Source organism: Montipora foliosa, chromosome 1 (assembly GCF_036669935.1).
Source record: "Montipora foliosa isolate CH-2021 chromosome 1, ASM3666993v2, whole genome shotgun sequence".
NCBI lineage: Eukaryota > Metazoa > Cnidaria > Anthozoa > Scleractinia > Acroporidae > Montipora > Montipora foliosa.
In genome coordinates, this window is record NC_090869.1 from 12600772 (window position 1) to 12619020 (window position 18249).

General features: G+C 37.8%; 1 protein-coding gene across 1 annotated transcript; it reads left to right on the forward strand.

Annotated features, from left to right (window-relative positions):
* Positions 1-2703: 2703 nt before the first annotated feature.
* LOC138009982 (uncharacterized) lies at positions 2704-12420 on the forward strand. The gene is made up of 13 exons (XM_068856961.1): positions 2704-2920; positions 4332-4370; positions 5385-5471; positions 6139-6186; positions 6460-6551; positions 6866-6948; positions 7220-7416; positions 8343-8421; positions 8725-8785; positions 8890-8913; positions 9585-9740; positions 9904-9993; positions 11504-12420. The coding sequence occupies exons 1-13, from the start codon at positions 2704-2706 to the stop codon at positions 11651-11653; spliced, it is 1323 nt and encodes a 440-aa protein (XP_068713062.1). The 3' UTR covers positions 11654-12420.
* The last annotated feature ends 5829 nt before the right edge of the window (positions 12421-18249 follow it).

Consider the following 18249-nt stretch of genomic DNA (forward strand, 5'->3'; position numbering starts at 1 on the left):
GTGAAACGAACGGCCTCGTACGGGAACATCCATGAATCTCTGCCAAAGCTTTTTACTTGGAAGTATCATTGAGCATATTGCCGATCTCTACAAAGAGCGATAAATCGCATAATCCCACTAAATACACCGTTCGTGATCCTGAATACAGGAAAGGAAGAAAATATACACTTTGCAGTGTCTCGGCGAATTTTTAAGCAGACAGGAAGAACAATTTCACGTTAAAAAGAGCAGGTAGCCATTAAATTTCTTATGACAGTACTTTTATTTGGTTTGTTTGTTATGTTTGCGAATCTGAACCCTATTACAATGATTGCTTGAAACTCCACTTCTTGCGCTTATTCTAAAACTGAAAAATGTTCGATTTTCCGTATTTCCGTATTTTAAGTCCATATGGACTTAAAAAAAAAACCTCTAAAAAGAAAGAACAAAGCGCCACAGTCCCAAAGGACGTCTATTGTTATCGCTATTGTTTTCTTGAAACAAAGGAGTGTATGCATAATGAAGTAGGGACCTGTGCGGAAATCTTGCCGAGTGGTTTTCTAAGAAGATAAAGCAACCGCAGAATAACTGGCCACTATTGTCTTATTCTTGTTGCGGCGTCGTTTGAATCTAACGGCTAGACAGATAACAATGCACAGTGTTCACAGACAAATATACATTGGCCTGGCCATGGCATTCTGAAGTTTAGCAACATAATTATGTCTTAAAAGCCCACTAAAGTTTGTCATACTCCTGGCCAACGTTTTCAAATTTTAAGAAATGTACAGCCTATACCTTGAGCTTGCGGGAGTCTTGAGCGGATGGTTTTACATGTAGTTTAACAACGTATCCAGGCTCGGTACCATCCTGGGAGAGAATTAAAGATACAACGTGCGCACATCTCCATTATTTTCCTTTGAGAAGCACCAGTTCCTTCCAGATGCCGTCCTTTCCAACATTTGTGCGTCTTTTCTCGACAATGTCGAAAGGTGGATACGGTTAGTGACTGCTAAACACCACAATGGCTAGTTATGGGATACGTTGATACCACTGTATCGATGAATGACATCAAAATCCCATCACTCTCATTGGTCACTATTTTACAAAGTGTTGCACGAACAATGACATCTGAAATTTGACACTTCCGACGCTTATTTTTTCAAACTTCGTTGTTCTTTCGAAACGAACAGAGAAGAACAGAACGATGGATGATTCCTCAGTTGCAGAAGAGCCTTTTCGTCATCGTTCATTTCAACTGTTGCTGAAAAGCTCTTGATATCTGCATCAATGTATGACGAATTTTCTGAAAGTGGAGAGAATATCAGCATAGAATCAGTCGCCGGATAGATCATTGCTGACTTCTGGGGACAGCTCTCGAAAACGAGTATAACGAGCACGTCAAAAACATCGAGGACGATATCGTTAAAATCGAGGACAACGAGCACGAGCAACGAGCAACTTATAGGTTTCCATGGAATTTAACGTTGGTTAGCACTAACCATGCTTCGAGCAAAACATGGCCAGGAAGATATTTTGAAAGAATGACATAAATCACAAATGAAATTTCATGCGCAAATTAACATGTTTGAATCACTAGCGTGAAAACAGCTATCCCAGTTGCAAATAAAGTGGAAGTTGAAGTGCTATTGTGACAAGACAAAAATCGCTTTTTTTTCTTCAGATTTTTAGAGAGTGATTGCTTCATACTTGACTGGCAAAAGATTGACGTTTCATTTTTATCCAAAGGCTGTTTACTTTGGATTTCACGGTCCTTCGCAGCCGTTTTTCGGGATGGAGCTTCGCGTGACACCCCGGAAAGCGGCTGCGAAAAGGACTATTACTCACTTTCAAAACAGACCGATTGGACACCTCAGAGGACCTTGGACCTAAGGAAAAGTGACGTCATTTACTCACTAGCTTAAAATTTTCAACGTGTAACCCCAGTTTGTAATATATGCAAAACACGAGTTTAAAAACTACCGGACTGCATGTATAATCAGCCACGCACGTATTAAACAATTGAGTTTTCGACGTCACTTTCTCGGTGATCCAGCTCTCTCAAGATTTTAAAGTCAGTAATGGCAGACCATTAAAGGGGAAAATACAGATTAAAATAAGGATGTCTTTTTGAAATCAAGGCTTAAAACTTGGGGCACTCCCTGTTAAGTGAAAATAGTTTTGAAATCCAATCAAAAAGAAAAATTGATTTCTTTTGTAGTTTGTTTATTAATACCAATTGCAGCCCAAAGGCTGGATAACAGGTACAGCGCAACTTTTGGTCATAGTAGCACTTTAATCAAGGTGCATGGACGCATGGGACACATCAATCTACATACACTGAATCGAAGCGTTTGATATTGTTTTATTAGATGTTAAATTCGACTTGTGCATTATTTACATGGTGGTAATTAACAGTATTAGAAGATTTAAACAGCTCATAGGCTTAACTTCTGTAGGGATCCTATCGGTTCTCTGGCTCATGACTAGAGAAGCAGGCCATAAGTTCTGGAAGCTCTTGTAGCCTGGAAAAACAATGTAAAATTGTGTAATAAACAAAGAAAAAACAACCAAAGAAAACAAAACTAGTAAAAAATGGATTGTTCACACAAAGTGTGTTAGTTGAAGTGTAAACGTAGGCACAACGATGCTTTTCAAGTTTCTAATTTCAGACAGGGTTTAACAATTTCATATCTCACATTTAATTTGTTCAAAAATTTTGCTCTAATGTTAGCATTGTTGAATGCACATACATCAACTGTGACGTCAACAGTGGCATCATCAGTGACAACTGCTGCTAATGTCACTGAGAATTCATCAACAACATCCTCAATGACGCTGACACAAATACCACTAACTTCATCATCAACAACATCATCAACAACAAATCAAGTGGTAAATTTATCAGGGACACCACCAAGAACCCCTGGAAGCAGTGGTGGAGGTAGATATGTTATTATTGTTACGACAAATTGTAGTACACTTCATGTGATTGAACAGTAGCTATTATTTTAACTTATACGTGCATGCATTTGATAACTAGTTACTTAGTAAAGCTTCTTTCAATGGTCAAAAACTTCAGAACAGGGAAAGCATTAAATGCACTGTTGCAAGCCACTAAAAGGTCCAGAACAGATATTCCATGAATACATGTAAGGACAGGACCAAAAAAGGCCTTGTCTGTTTGACAAGCCATTAAGTTGAAACATCAATAAACACATTGCAAGTAACAGTGCATGGTCCCCCCACCCCCACCCCTGCAACAAAAAGGAAAGTAAAAAAAGAAATAATAAAATTAATTATAAAACATGTTGTTGATGCAAAGGGCATGAATTGTTGAAAAACGTTTGATTTAAGGCAATCAATATGACAGACATTAAAGGGGCACTGTCATGCTACATTTACTGCTTTTAGGTCAAAAATGGGTAAAAATATAAATTAGTCCTTTAGCTCACATAGACCACATTACTCATAACCCAACCACAAGATATGGCACAAAGAGCTATTTGCACTTAATTTTCTGTCTAGAGCTTTCTGAATACACTGTCTCCTAACTTGAAAAAACTGGCCAGTTTTTCAAGTTTCCATCCCTTTCCATCCTCTCCGGCATCCTTGGCTGCAAAGAACAAAGAATAGCTTCAGTGTACTTCAAATGGTCATTGGCAACAAAACTACAGGCGGCTTTTTTGGTTTTCCTTGATGCAAGGACATCTGTTAATCTTTTCAAGTTTGACTAAAATGGCTTGACACTGCCCCTTAAAATGTACACAAAATGCAATTCCTTAAAATGTATCAAATTGGCATTTTAAAGTATTTATTATTATTATTATTATTATTATTATTATTATTATTATTATTATTATTATTATTATTAATTAATGTTAACAGGAATGGATATAAATTTTGCCCATCAAGTAACTTCACAAGAACTGGAAATAGTGTCAGTGAGGTCATCAAACCAACTCTCAGGTATGGTAATTGGGCTTTTTTTTTCTTCTACTATTTAGGTGACTGTACATCACACTTAAAAAAGTATAAAAGACTGATTTAAGAAATGGAAGTTTGTTTGTTTGTTGGTTTGTTTGAAGGTACCTTTACTGCTTTACGTCGACGGTGGCGAGCAGACAGGTGTATTATTAAAGAAGCGTGTTTCTTTTTTTCATCCAGTCGTTTTGCCCTATAACTTGTGACTGTTCATTGTATGTAGAATATGCACTGCTTATGTCATAAATAGACCAAGACATTGTATGATGTGAAGCTTTCCTGTCTTCCCAGAACCATTTCTTAAAATTGTACTGAATTAGCTCATAGCACAAGTTTACATCTTTGTTAATAACTGAACCATTCTATTGCAGATCAAACAACTATTACAGGGCTGTTGGATAAGAGCTATGGTATGAGTTGATCAACTAAAGTCTCACTACAAGTACATTTTGAAATTACTTAAATATTTTTAATAAAATTGACCATGTTCAACTTGCCAAAAAGATGATCGTCCAATATTCCCTGCTGACAGAGGTCTCTTTTCTTTTTGCTTTCACTGGACTGACAAGTACGCGAAAGGAGACCCCTGCATTGGGTCAAAACTCACTGTGTTCAATACGTGCAGTGGTTACTTAGCGACAAAAACCTTTCACAGAACCTGCATTTTTGTCTGCATTCTTCGCTTACTGTTAATAATACATCTACCTAGAATGGTGTATAAAGGTTATTGTGTGATTCATTGGCAAGGTTAGTTATATTGATCACACAATGGTGTCACCAGCACAATCTTTTATTAATAATAATCTTTAAATTAATTTTTCTACTACGGCATACATGTGCAGCACGTCTTGGTTGGCAACCGTTAATTGAATTAGTTTTTGCAAAATTTGAGCAAGGATTAAATTATACAAATCTGTAAATATTTTGGCTTCCAGGCATCACCAATTAGGGCTTTTGGGTAATACTACTTTATGATGCCAGGCAAAAGGCTACACAGCACTCAAGGAGACAAACTTGGGATGCAGTTCAAGCCATATCAGTCCTTTGGGTCTATGTAATGCCCTTATCTCTGTGGTAAAAAAAATTGTGGGCCAAAATTTCTCAAAACTGAACTGGACAGAAACAACAAACTCTTAACAAGTCAATTTATCCTTGTTTGGCTACAACAATCACCAAGTTTAAATATAGATGTTGCTATTTTCATCAATTAATCACTTAATTATCTACATTTTTATCAATGTAACAAATGTTTCATCGGGACGACAATATTAACTTTGATTTATGTCATGTTATTGTTTATTGTCGTGGTCCATTTCTACTTCGTTGGATTTAACAATAAAAAAATAGATTTTTACCTTGCATATTACGAGGGCCAAGAATTTACTAGTACTATAGAAATCAGTGATAATATATAATAAATGAAGTAAGAGGTCTGCTTTTTTTGCTTACCATTACAGACATAATCTCTACAAAGGGCACAAACCAGGAAGTTAGTGAAAACATCCAGTCTGGTACGGTAACACAACATAGAAAATGTTTTCTCTCTTTCTTGACATCTTAACTTGAGTTTGACCCATGCCATCCTAATTTGTAACAGCTAGAACATTGTATGGCAATGTAGGATTTGGAATTAATATTCAGACCCTCTCATCCCTTGAATGGATAAAAGTTCATTGTGGAATCAAACCCACATAAAATTAGCCACTCATCATACCTATTCCTACTCTTTAAGTGCTTGATGCTCTGACAGATTGAAGTGTCTTAAAAAAAAACAAGAATCCGCCAATGACCTCAAACCCAAATGGCAAACACAGGACTTTATAGCGAGAAAAACTTTCAACATTTAAGTCCTCAATACAACTAAAAGATACACATGAAAGTCAAAAAACATGGTAACGTGAATGATAAAATGAAATATTTGGAAAACGATACTAACATAATACTTTGATAAAAGAACCATATATAAGCAGCAACCTCAAAATGTTGTAAATAATGAAAAGCACTAGTCTTGTCTACTTATTATTTATTTCATGCATGGTCACCTGCTAACTTTACCTTGAAGGTGATAAAATAAGCTGTTGTCTCAATTAAGCCCATCAAGTTTTTTTTCCTATTTGTGGAAAATATTATTACAGGTGAGTGATACCTAAATTGATAAGCTTTTTCTTATTATGACAGGAGGAGAAGTAAGCTGCAGAGAAAGCATGGAGGGTGCAGAAGTCTTTGGTGAGCGAATATTACCATTCACCATTCACCCCTAAACTAGCCTAACCCGGCCCTAGTTTACTCGTCAATGGGGAACCCCCAGGAGTCAGTGGGTTCAAATGTTAAAAGAAATGTTAGATCTGAGAGTAAAATGAAGGCAAACAGAACGTCGCCAAAAATTTAGTTTTTATACTGTTTTAGGTCAGATCCAACCCTTTTTTAAAATTAAAGATTTTAATCATGAACACTGCGACCGCCCAAACAGTACAATTTACTGAATATTATTGATTTCAGATCTGGAAGGGCCCCTACAACAGGTCCAACTGCTAAACCTTCTCCTGGGAAGGTCTATGATGTTCACTCCTTGTCCATTCAGATTCCACCAGGCAAGTTCTCACCATGCTGCCCTATTGTTACAGTAGTGATAATTTTTGTAATTCAGCAGAGCCCTAATGAAAATCATCTTGTGTGACGTAGACCAGCGATAGATCTACATAAAGAAATGAATGTTATAATACATAGTTATTATGTACATGTAAAGAAAACCATAAACACTATGTACTGAAGGAGGACTACCCTAATTTGGGTGGAAATACATGTAAGCAAATTATGTTCAGCGGTTGATTTAATGATAACTGCAGTGTTATTGACTCACCATTTTCAATTACCTTCATTTATTTACATGCTACATCTTTTTTAGGTTGTTACACAGAGTCACCAAGACCTGATACCAATAGTTGTCATACTATTTGACCAAAGCGATGAAAGCATCAATGTAATTAGGTAGGATGAAATTATGACAATTTCTATGTAAAAAAATGCTAAACACAATATTAATTTCAGTACCTAATATTACCAAACAGTAAATAAAGGTGAGGATCAAAAAGTAGTGGTCATTTAAAAGAATCCACCTCGTTAATATGCTAGCATTTAAAAAAGAGAACCACTGACTTGATAGAATTGTACATCAATTAAGGAAAATTTGAAGTCCCCAAAGAAAATTTTTTTAAAGTAGAACTTTCAAGATAATATATACTGATTCCTTTATTCAAAGGAGGTTGAATGAAAACACAGGTCTGGTGAATGTGCTGGACAGCTGCTTGGTTGTAGTGGCACACCACCAAACACCAAGTATGCTAGAGGTACTAGACGAGGTGGGAGAAGATCCACACCCAATGAGAGGTCCTCAGGTTTTGATTCTTCAAAAGTTAGGGTTGTCAAAACGACAAATCGTTGGCATGTGGCTATCAGGTAAGCAAAGTTCTTCATTCCTTTATTTATAATAATACAATTTATCGTTAATGTAATTCATATCCCCTTAGAGAAAACTAGGAAGTTGTAATTTATTTAAGGAGAGCTCTAAAGGGTTTTCAGCTGAGCATGCAAGCATAAGCCAAACACGCAATAATTTCTAAAAGCTGCACACGTAAGCTCATAATTCTAAATGGGTCACCAGAAATAAACAAACACTGCCAATTTTCCTCACCTTTCTTCCACTTCCTATATATATGGTATACAAATAGACGTCTCCTATTCACAAAATCTACGAAAATTCTACACAAACAGTTTAATCAGGGCACTTAAATCCATTTGTGTTGTCCTGTAGCGCCCTCCACTCGCTTAGGGACTCGAATGAGCAGGTGACGCATGCATCAATGCTGATCTTCCTGATTTTGCAACTCTACTCGTTTATATATATCGCTGCTTCTGGACGGTGAAATTTGTTTATTGTTTGCATGTTAGATTGGATTAATTTAAAATGTTTTCTTTCAAATTTAAAAAAATTCTGTAAGGGAAACGAAATAGAGACATTTTAAAAAAAAAAGATTTTTATCCAAAACTGGCCTACAGATTTTGTTGAATTTTAAATATTTTAGACTCTGAGATTATTTCTAACATTAACTGGAAACGCTGAATGGGAAGACGTCCCCCTTTTTTTTTTTTTTTTGAAAAAAAGACAAGATATCTTGATTTTAAGGCTCAAAGAAATGCCTTATATTGTTGCCATGGTGATGTTATTTTGGAGGAAAATTAGATGTGAATGGGTACTAATTTCTGACCAAATTTCGTCTTGATATGATTACCCTAAGGGTATCGAAAAGGACAGAATATGTTTATTTGTTTGAAAAAAAGAGAAACTATTTCGAGCCTTCTTAACGAACAATTTCTATCCCTAGGCAATGAAATCAACCCAGAGGAAGTCATACAGAATGTCAAATTAAACCTCCAAAACATTAAGGCTATTAAAATACAAAGGTAAGCATCTAAGTCCTCTGCAATTTCTGTATTTGTAAATTCCAAATAAAACTGCATCCTATGTGATGTAATCTCTCTGGGTTCTCCACAAATGATATAAATTATAAATAAATAATATGGCAAGTAGAGCCCTCATTATACAGTAAACCTTAAGATAATGGAAACTGTCACATATGACATGATGCACAACATGGATGTCACCATCAATTAACAGCTGAGGTTGTTGTCTGACTATTGCATTTTATCTTTAATACTGCATTCAGATCAATATTTAATTGGAAGTATCCTTAATTAAACACCTAGGCAAATGTTGGAGGACACAAGGACTCTAAAAGAGAAACAAGATGCTGAACTGAAATTATCGGTAAGGTTGAATGCAAACCATGCTGTTCAAATAAACAGGAAAAACTCTGAAAATTATGTGAAGTGAAAAAATTAAATCACCAACATTGTCTTTTCTTGTTACAGGAAATAGCTGATGCAGGAAAAGAGGTATGCAATACATGTATCATTGCAATTATGTATAGCTCAATTGGATTACATATTTCCTGGACATATGTACTTATACTTCCCTCAAATGATAAATGTGTCCATGTTTGAATTTGAGGAAAGCCAATTCACATTGTTTGCTGGTTGCAGGAGAATTAAAGTGAGGTCAGAGGAGTGGAGTGGTTAGGTTCCTGGGATCCTGTGCTCAACTACCGCTCTTACCACTACCTGTAGTCCTCCAGGGTTTAGTCCCCAGATCCCCTAGTTGGATTGACAGCCCTTATAAATAAATTATTATTGCCATCTGCATACATGTAGCTGGTCTGCCTCCCTTCAGTATGTTGTGCATTTTGTCTCATTTGTCCCCGGAAAAGGCCTGAAGTGACGAGGTCAATTACATACAGTGTACACATACTGTTGGCAAACTTGATTGGATACAACAAATAATAATGAAATCTTAATACCCACTCTCTCATCATGTTCAGTATGTTACTCCACAAACAAGGCTCTTGTACACTTCGTTATAAGTACCACCGCTGTCTAGATAAATTTAAACTAAGGGACCTCTGTCAAGTGTGACTTGTAAATCCGAGAGGGCCAATGGTCAAGGTTTCCAAGTCTAACCTATGCCATATAGAAGCACTGTATTGACAAAAACCTGATTTTACTGCCAGGTGCTTGCATCACCAGCGGCTGCAGCAGAAATAGTTTCAGTCACTGCAGCAGAAGCAGAAACAGCAACAGACACATTGAATCCAGCAAAATCAGCAGGGGAAGCAGCAGTTGGGTACACAGCACCCAGAACTGACAACATTCTTTCATTTCCTCCGGTATTGTATTACTTCTTTTAGATTATTTCATACAAGAGTAAATAGGATGACATGTAGTTTACCCCAAACGTTTTGCTTTTCTTGGTCTTAAACAAAGTAGACAAAATTATTGCCGTCAATCTCACCATATGTTGAGTACTAGCTGGACTAACTTTTCTTACAGACACAACAACAACGCCATATCTCTGTGAAGCTCATCAAACTATCTGGAAGTATGGTAATACTGACGGTCGCTGAAACAAGATGCATAGGGGTGAGTCAGTTAAGCAGAGTAAATGACCAAAGCCCCTTTAACACCTGCACAAAATGGCACTCTCATAGAACCTGTGTCACGATACACAAAAAAATTCAACAAAACGTGAAGGGAACACTTAACCTTTTCTATCCTTGCAAAGCGTGAAAACTTCTGAAGTCTAAAGTTTCCTCTATCCAACACTGACGCCTCATAAGTGCTATAACGTTATTAAATGTCATCTCTTTTCATATTTTGACACTGCTGGTTCCGCTGTGCGACTATCAAATTGAAACGTTTCAGATACGAGTACCGATATCAATTATAACTGTAGCTCTTCAGTGTGGCTGCCCAGGATAACATCTCTATAATTGTTTGGTTTGGGTTGTTTATTTGGTGAAATTATATTAATTACTTAAATCGCAGACCCTTGTGCTTCCCGCTCTCAGTAGTGTACACTGTAGCGGCTCTCGTAACCTCGGGTGCTATTGTTTGGTATTGAAAGCAGCTTAGCCATTGTTGCAATTAGTGATTCAGACATAAGTTGCGAGAAAGCTTCAAGTGCCCATATCAACCGCAAAAAAAAAATGGCGAAAAATGGAGATGTGAACCACAGAAATTTGTAGAAAAGGTCGGCGTAAAGCGTGTGCGTTTAACTAGGTCGCACTTGTTGATAGCAGGTGCGGCACATCAATTTGCAACTTACCAATCTTTGACTTTTCCTGTACAGTTACATGGTTTTTGGAGCTTTTCTTCTACAGTAGCTCTTTCTCCACTTTTCTTTCTTCTTCATAAAGTTCTAGCCACGACGGTTCGTCCTCGTGGGCCTCCTGGGCGAACTCTCCACTTCCGAAGATTCGTATTCTTCATTATGGGAGATTTTATGAGCCCGAACTCGCGTCGAGAATTATGTACATGTACACATCGGCCATTACATTACAGGAAAGTGAACTTGTCAACATACTATACATCCGGGTGTTACGTCACTCGCCTCAGACTTCTCACTATCGCTTATGGTTGAATGGGTTTTAACCAAAATAAAGGGCAGTACAAACGAGGCGATAAGTCCATGCGCCTAGTACCTGGGCCAAGTCCTACTGTGTGAAGTAGCCATTTCTAACACGAAATATAGTCGCAGGGATTTGGTCCCTGCTACTAGTCCCACGAATTCAAACTGGTTTGAATTTTGGGACAAGGACCTGCGGCTTGTTCCTCAAAACGCCTCGTGTAAACTGCTCGTTGGACAAGTTTCCTGTGCAATTGGACCCCGCGTGTAAACACTACAAGGGACTAGTCCCTGCGACCAGTCCCTTTGTGTAACTAGGGACTAGTTGCAGGGACTAGTCCCCCCGTGTGTGCCGACCTTAGATAATTCTTGACACTGTTGCTCTGTACTCGGTGACAGATAAAGATTTATTTGGACTAAAATAATTTTTGGGGTTCCACGACACTAATCCTGCGGGATGATTGCAGCTTCAAATAATGGGAATTTTCAGAGCTACATAAGAATGATTTTTCTTTTCCTTTGCAGAGCATACTAACATCTCACGAAAGAGACACTGGTGTAAAGGTGCGCGTATACAGCGGAGAGAACATCTCCGTTGTAGTCCCAACCAGCACAATATTCAAAGATATTGCTGGAAATGATAAGCAAATCCTCTTGAGGCTGGAGAGGGAGTAAAGAAAAATATGGCAAGAATGGAGGCTAGCGACACATCCTCTCCACGCTTTTAAGTTGTTTTTGGAACTGAAAATACCTCAGCTTTAAAAAAAGTTATCATTTGGCATCAAACATAAAGCTGCCAGTATAAGGTGTTGGGTGTTATGCTCATTGTGCTGGCTTCACGGTATTCTTTGATTGCACTCACGTGATAAGACCGCCATGTTGGAACACCCCCCCCCCCCCCCCAAAGAAAAAAAAACAGCGAAATGTAGCTTAATAGAGTGAAATTGCCAAGGGACTTTTGCGCTTTTGTTCTTTCCACCAACTTGGCCACCTTGACGTCGGGTGCAATCAAAGAATAGAGTAAATCAATGCAACAGCGACCTGTTTAGGCGAATTTTGCAGTTAGACATACATACTGCAAAAACAAAAACTGTTTCGATCCGCATGAAAGCGAAACATAGCTCGCTCCCCGAGAAAACAAATATAGTGTTTCAGTAAGGGTTTAAAATGAAATACACTCGGATTTTTTAGATGCATAAAGGAACCTTTTTAATAGACCGAATACATAAATGGCGGCCACAACGTATTTTGGTATTTTTTTTTATTTGGTCCATTCAAACGAGGCGTGTGAGTCTAATTAGCACATAGAGAAAATATTGCTTTTTTGGGCGCCATTCACGCATTCGGTCTATAAACGTTGAGGCTAAGATTGATCAAAATTGTAAAAACACTAATTCCAAGAACATACTACGGCTGAGTGTCAGTTAGGAACGCCTTTATTTTGCCCATTTTCTTTTTGCTTTTCTGACTAGCACAAATTAAGGAAAAAGTAATGTAAAACTGTAGTACAAAAAGAAAATATATTGACCCAAACTGTATTCTTCGTGATTCTGAATTCATGGTGTCGATACCCAGGAGGGGGAGGGGGAGGGGGGAAGGGGGAGAGGGGGGCTAGATAGGTTTGCAAGTAAATCGCGGGTCCTAATAATTGACTTTTTCTAGTTCTAGTTGCAGTTTCAAATAAGGAAGTAACGGCTGTGATTTTTTCATTTTTTTTTTTGGCGGCGGAAAATTCAATTAAGTTAAAATTAAAAACTGATAAAAGAGCACCTTTACTTTAGTAACCCTGCAAAGTTTCGGCACATCAACTAAGAAAATGTACGTTGAAACATTAAAAATGTGCAGATGTTTGGATGCTTAGGGGTATGGCCAATTTCCCTAGTAATACAAACATCTGTAGAATTTTTCGTTTTTCAACTTTTCAGCTGATATAACATGGTTACTAATGTAAAGTTGCTCTTTCTATTTCTGGTATCCATTTGACATTCAGTTTAATTTTAACTCATTCAATTCCGTTGCCGCCATTTTGGAGAAGGATCTACTCTTACCTGTAGCTTTCGTCCCTCATCCCTTTCATTAGTCTTATATTAGTTTTGCTTATGAATAGGCACATACATACTGCATGCATGCTACAATCTGTGACTTTTCATCCTTATTTATGCCATGGAACATTCGATATAGCTGAATTGTCACCAAAGAAGTAATAAAGAAGGTGTTTTCAGATTCATTCGTTACGTTAATTGACCGTAAATAAACGCGATGAACCCATGCCGCGTACTCCGACCGTACACACTCCAGTGCTGTTTGTTGACATTCTGTCCTTGGCTAAACGAAGTAGATAAGTTGGGGGGATAGAGAGCAGCATAACCTTGCCTTTTCTGAAGAAATTGAGTAGAGGGGCAATGAGACCGCCCTTAAGTCTAAGCGTTTGATGCAAATTTAACTTCTGATATGTTTAGGGCCTCGTAGCCACAATTTTAGGAAATAAACCAGAAAATAATAAATACCAATCAATTGCTATTCGAGGATACTATGGACACGATCTCCGACACGATCTGACGATCAACACGATCAGCAATGATCCAACGATCTTGTGAATCTATCGTAATCCATCGTCACTATTAGATCGTTAACGATATGAAAAGAAACGATGAAAACGAGTGCGTTATTGACAACGAGCGCGATGTTTCGAAAGATCGTGACAACCAGCTTGTTGTACGATTGAATCGATAGAACGAGGTCGTTTATTTTAAGGTGCTCGTTGTACTCGATTTGAACGATAACGTCTTCGTTATTTTTGACGTGCTCGTTGTCCTCGATTTTAACGATAACGTGCACGTCATTTTTGACGTGCTCGTTGTACTGGATTTTAACGATATCGTCCTCGATGTTTTTGACGTGCTCGTTATACTCGTTTTCGAGAGCTGTCCCCAGAAGTCAGCAATGATCTTGAACACGTTCAATGGGCGAAGAACCATCCTGGCTCGATCGCGCACAGTGCCTCGATAGACGACTAATGCTTGGAAACTTGAAGGTAACAGTTCAACTCATGCATTGTAACTACCCCTAATTTAAAGACAAAGCGTTTTTCTTAATGTTTGACGAGGGCCGGATCAATGGAATCGTTCATCACCTCGGATCGAGCGAAAAACGGTTTTGTATTAAGCCAAAACTGTTCGACGTTTGCGCCGATTTCATTAACTTAAAGGTTAGCTTAAAGATTAAGGCTAGGGTGATCGATTTCCCAGGGTCTTCTCGTTTTTGTTTCGTCGATCCGAGGTGAGTGATCCAAGTAGATCCGGTGCGACTTTTGTTCCTGCCTGTTTAAAGATGATGGCAGTCTTTGCAAGAACAGATAATTTATAGTTGGACTTGGCGAAAAGTCGAGGAATTCTTCAAATGATGTGCAATACAAATGTAACTGCTAAAGTCTTGGCCAGCCTTCATCCTTGACATGGACAAAATCATACCTTTTCAGTATTAATTTTAAAAATGATTAGTATTTTATGCAATAAATAAAAGGAGAATTTTAAGTTATTAATATCATTAAAGTTCTACATGTAGTCACTGTTATTTTTAAGTGACCCTCAGAACATCCTATACTATTTGAGTGGCTACCAAGAGGGAAGGCTACCAGAGTTTGGTGAAAATGATCTTGGTTTTTTTGGGCAAAGAGGGTGCTCTTATAGAGATTGATGATAGGGATGATTATTAATCAAATTGCTGCAGTGCGGGAGGTACATGTCATAAAATTAATATAGCATAACAGATATTACAAATTTCTTATGTTTTATTCCATTGACACCTTTATTACATCCATCCTAAAAATCACCGGTGATCCTTGCAATCTGATTAATTCTCAGCAGTGCAATTTTATCCCAAATCACACTAGGTATTTCTTTCTGTAAATCGCACCATTTCCCCAGGAACACTAAAACAAAACAACCACTCTGATTTCAAGGCTGGTTTAAGGTAACCAATCAAATTGCAGGAAAATGAATTACCAAGAAATCCATTGTGTGTTGAATTTTGCAACTTCTGTTACCAAATGGATCAATAACGTTTTGTGACTGACTAAAATGTTGTATTTGATAATAGTAATTGAACTGAGTGGAGTGCAATTTGGTCTGAAATCACATGTGTGATTTCAAAATTGAACAAGCTTGCGACACGAGTTTGATTTGAAATCACAAGTATGATCTCAGAGACCAAAATTGCATGACACAAAGTTCAATAACCACTTTATTATATCCATTTAGAAATCACACGATAATTATTTAATCGCTAAAATTCAGGATTCTAGGCAGTACTGATATTTTAGGTGGTAAGAAAAAGTTGCAAAATTTGCCACACAATGGTTTTCTTGGTCTTCATTTTCCTACAATTTGATTGGTTACTTTGAACAAGCCTTGAAAGCCAATTGTTGTTTTGTTTTAGTGTTCCTATTTCATTGGCTGGGAAAATGGTTCGATTTAGAGCAAAAAATAGCGTTATTTGGGAAACAATTGCACTGCTGAGAGCCAATCAGATTGCAAGGATCACCCGTGATTTCTAAATGGATGCAATAAAGTGGTAATGGAACTGTGTGAAGTGCAATTTTGGTCTGAAACTTGTGATTGCAAATCGAACTTGCGTTGTGCGCTCGTTCGATTTTGAAATCACACGTATGATTTCAGACCAAATTGCACTCCACTCAGTTCAATTACCATTATAAACTCGCTACCCCCAGTTGACAAGTAAAATCAGCTGATGTTAGACAGAGTAGAATCACCTGGTATTAGACAGAGTAACTCTGTTAAAGGGAAAGTACAGTCTAGAGAAAGTTTCTCTAATTTAAAATTACTAAAACCTTTTTTGCAGGAATTCGAAAATAATTGCCGTTTTGTCCAGTTCCCTGTGAAAATGTGACAAGTCTGAGCATTTTGAAGTTGCCTCTTTCGTGACTTGGAGAGCGCCATCTTGGATATGACGTGTTATGACGTACCAATAGTCAACAAACATGTTCCACCTTACCAAGTTCTTTGTTCCCCGATCACTTTCTCAATGTTGTGTGACCTTTCTGCTCCAAAAAATGTAAGATGAACCATGGTAAACGGTCTTGTGGTTCATTAGCTAGTAGGCCAAGTAGGCCATAAGTGCTAGTCACTTAATACTTGTACATTCTCTGATCAATCAAACTAGGTGGTAAAAATCAGCCAGAGCAAATGTAAACAAGCAAAACCTTGAACATGCGACATAGAAATAGTTGACAAGCGTACTTTCTTTTCTTTTTCACTTTTCACTCTGTCTTCTGCGACAGCAGTCTTTGATGCTTCAGCAAACTTATTTGTTTCACCGACGAAACTTTCAGATATTGCTCAATACATATAGCAAGGCTTTTTCACAGCAACAATTACCTCTGTTGGTGTTTTACGCTTTCGAGGGGGATGAAACTAGACACTTGTCTATTAAATAAAAAAAACCAAAGATTCCACCGGAAAATGAAAATTTAAAGGAAAGTTTGCCTGCAAAAGTAAAACATGGGGTCTGTCATTTTGCCAAAGAGGACTTCAATCGGGATCGTCAGGTCAAAATCTCAGTCAACCAGTCCAAAATGTCATTATATTGGAGTGAGAAAACTGAATCGAGCAACGTATTGACGACTTTCGCAGTTATGCGCTTTTCCAGGCAGTAAAATAAACAACTTGAAATGTATGAAGGGGTAGTTTCTAAAGAAACTGTGGTGTTGCGTCGGTGGGGAAGTAGTATACAAAAATTTGAGCTTTTAGAATCTCTGTACAGTGGCCAATTTACATTATCAACTCCGTTGATAAAACCAAATTTTTGTAACTTGAAATGTAGTTAAATTTTGTTAGCTTTATAGACGCTACTGAAACGATTTACTCTTACTATCCGATGGACGTAAATTTCTAACAGGGATCTCGAAGAAAGTCATGGTAGACAGATTTATCCTGATTTCCAGGCGTTTATTTCACAGCAATGAGCGCGGGGTAACACTGCAAGCTCTCTTTCACTTTATAAAACTCCTGCATATAACTCACATATAAATCCCTGTTTAGAGACCACGATGTAAATCTGTGCTGATGGTGGAGCCATTGTTCATACAATTTACCCTTTGGATTAACATTCAAGTCTACAAAGTATCGCTCTCTTCGCCTGTGTTTCCTTGTTTACATCAAGTGCATCTAGTTATCCGGAGAAATCCTTGATTCTTGCTACATCAAACTCTCGTTTGCATACACAAAAACAGAGATGGCGGATTTCAATTTAAAATTGTCCATTATTGTAGCGTTATTGTGTTTAAGCCCAAATGAGTGGTCAAGTATGGCAATGCAGGTAAAGAACTTGCGATTCAGAGAAACTTTTTGTAGGCTGTACTTTCCCTTTAATTCACACTCCCGGAAGTCAATGGCTTCAATCTAAGTATCTGATAATTGTTATTTATAATATCTACCTACCAGCTCATTGAATAATTTTCTGTTTACGTAAAGATCTCTAGCACTTGGAGCTTATAGAAGGCAGCTTCCAGAGGTTTCTGAGGTAAACCAACTTTGAATTAGTGTTGCCAGGCAGCATTGTGGCAGTTGATAAGCTGGAAATTTCATTTTACCTTACTACTGAAATCGCTACGGAGCCCGCAAAGGGCCATGACAAATTATAATTATTTGACGAGTTATGTGACAAGTTATGTGACGAGTTATGCGACGAGCTACGTGATAAAATATATAACGAGTTATTTGACGAATTATGTGACGAGTTACTTGACGGGTTATGTGACGAATTATGCGACCAGTTATAGGACGAGTTATGTGACGAGATATTTGACGAGTTATGCGACGAGTTATGTGACGAGTTATGCGACGAGTTATATGACGAGTTATATGAGTTATGTGAAGAGTTATTTGCCGAGTCATGTGACGAGTATAGTGGTGGACGGGGCACAGATGGCGGCGCGTTTGGACTTGAACGTTCGTTATGAATTAATTAAGCAATGTCAAAGTGCCCCTATGATAAAAAAAACCACTTCCTTTTTTCCTTCAGATTTTTAAAGTGTGTTTGCTTAACACCTGACTGGCAAAATTTTGAGCTTTGATTTTTATCCAAAACCCGCGGCCGTTTACTTTGAGTGTAAGTTTTGGATTTCACGGTCCGCCATTACTCACGTTCAAAACTGACCGATTGGACCTCAGACGGTTGGATCCAGGGAAAAGTGACGTCAGAGGCTCACTAGCTTAAAATTTCAGAGTGTGAACGCAGCTTATTATATATGC

Bases quoted from the DNA above. Each gene is read 5' to 3' on its own strand.
- LOC138009982 (XM_068856961.1), top strand. From the start codon at position 2,704: ATGTTAGCATTGTTGAATGCACATACATCAACTGTGACGTCAACAGTG. The intron at 8,786-8,889 runs GTAAGGTTGAAT...TTCTTGTTACAG, and splicing joins ATGCTGAACTGAAATTATCG to GAAATAGCTGATGCAGGAAA. The intron at 9,994-11,503 runs GTGAGTCAGTTA...TTTCCTTTGCAG, and splicing joins CTGAAACAAGATGCATAGGG to AGCATACTAACATCTCACGA.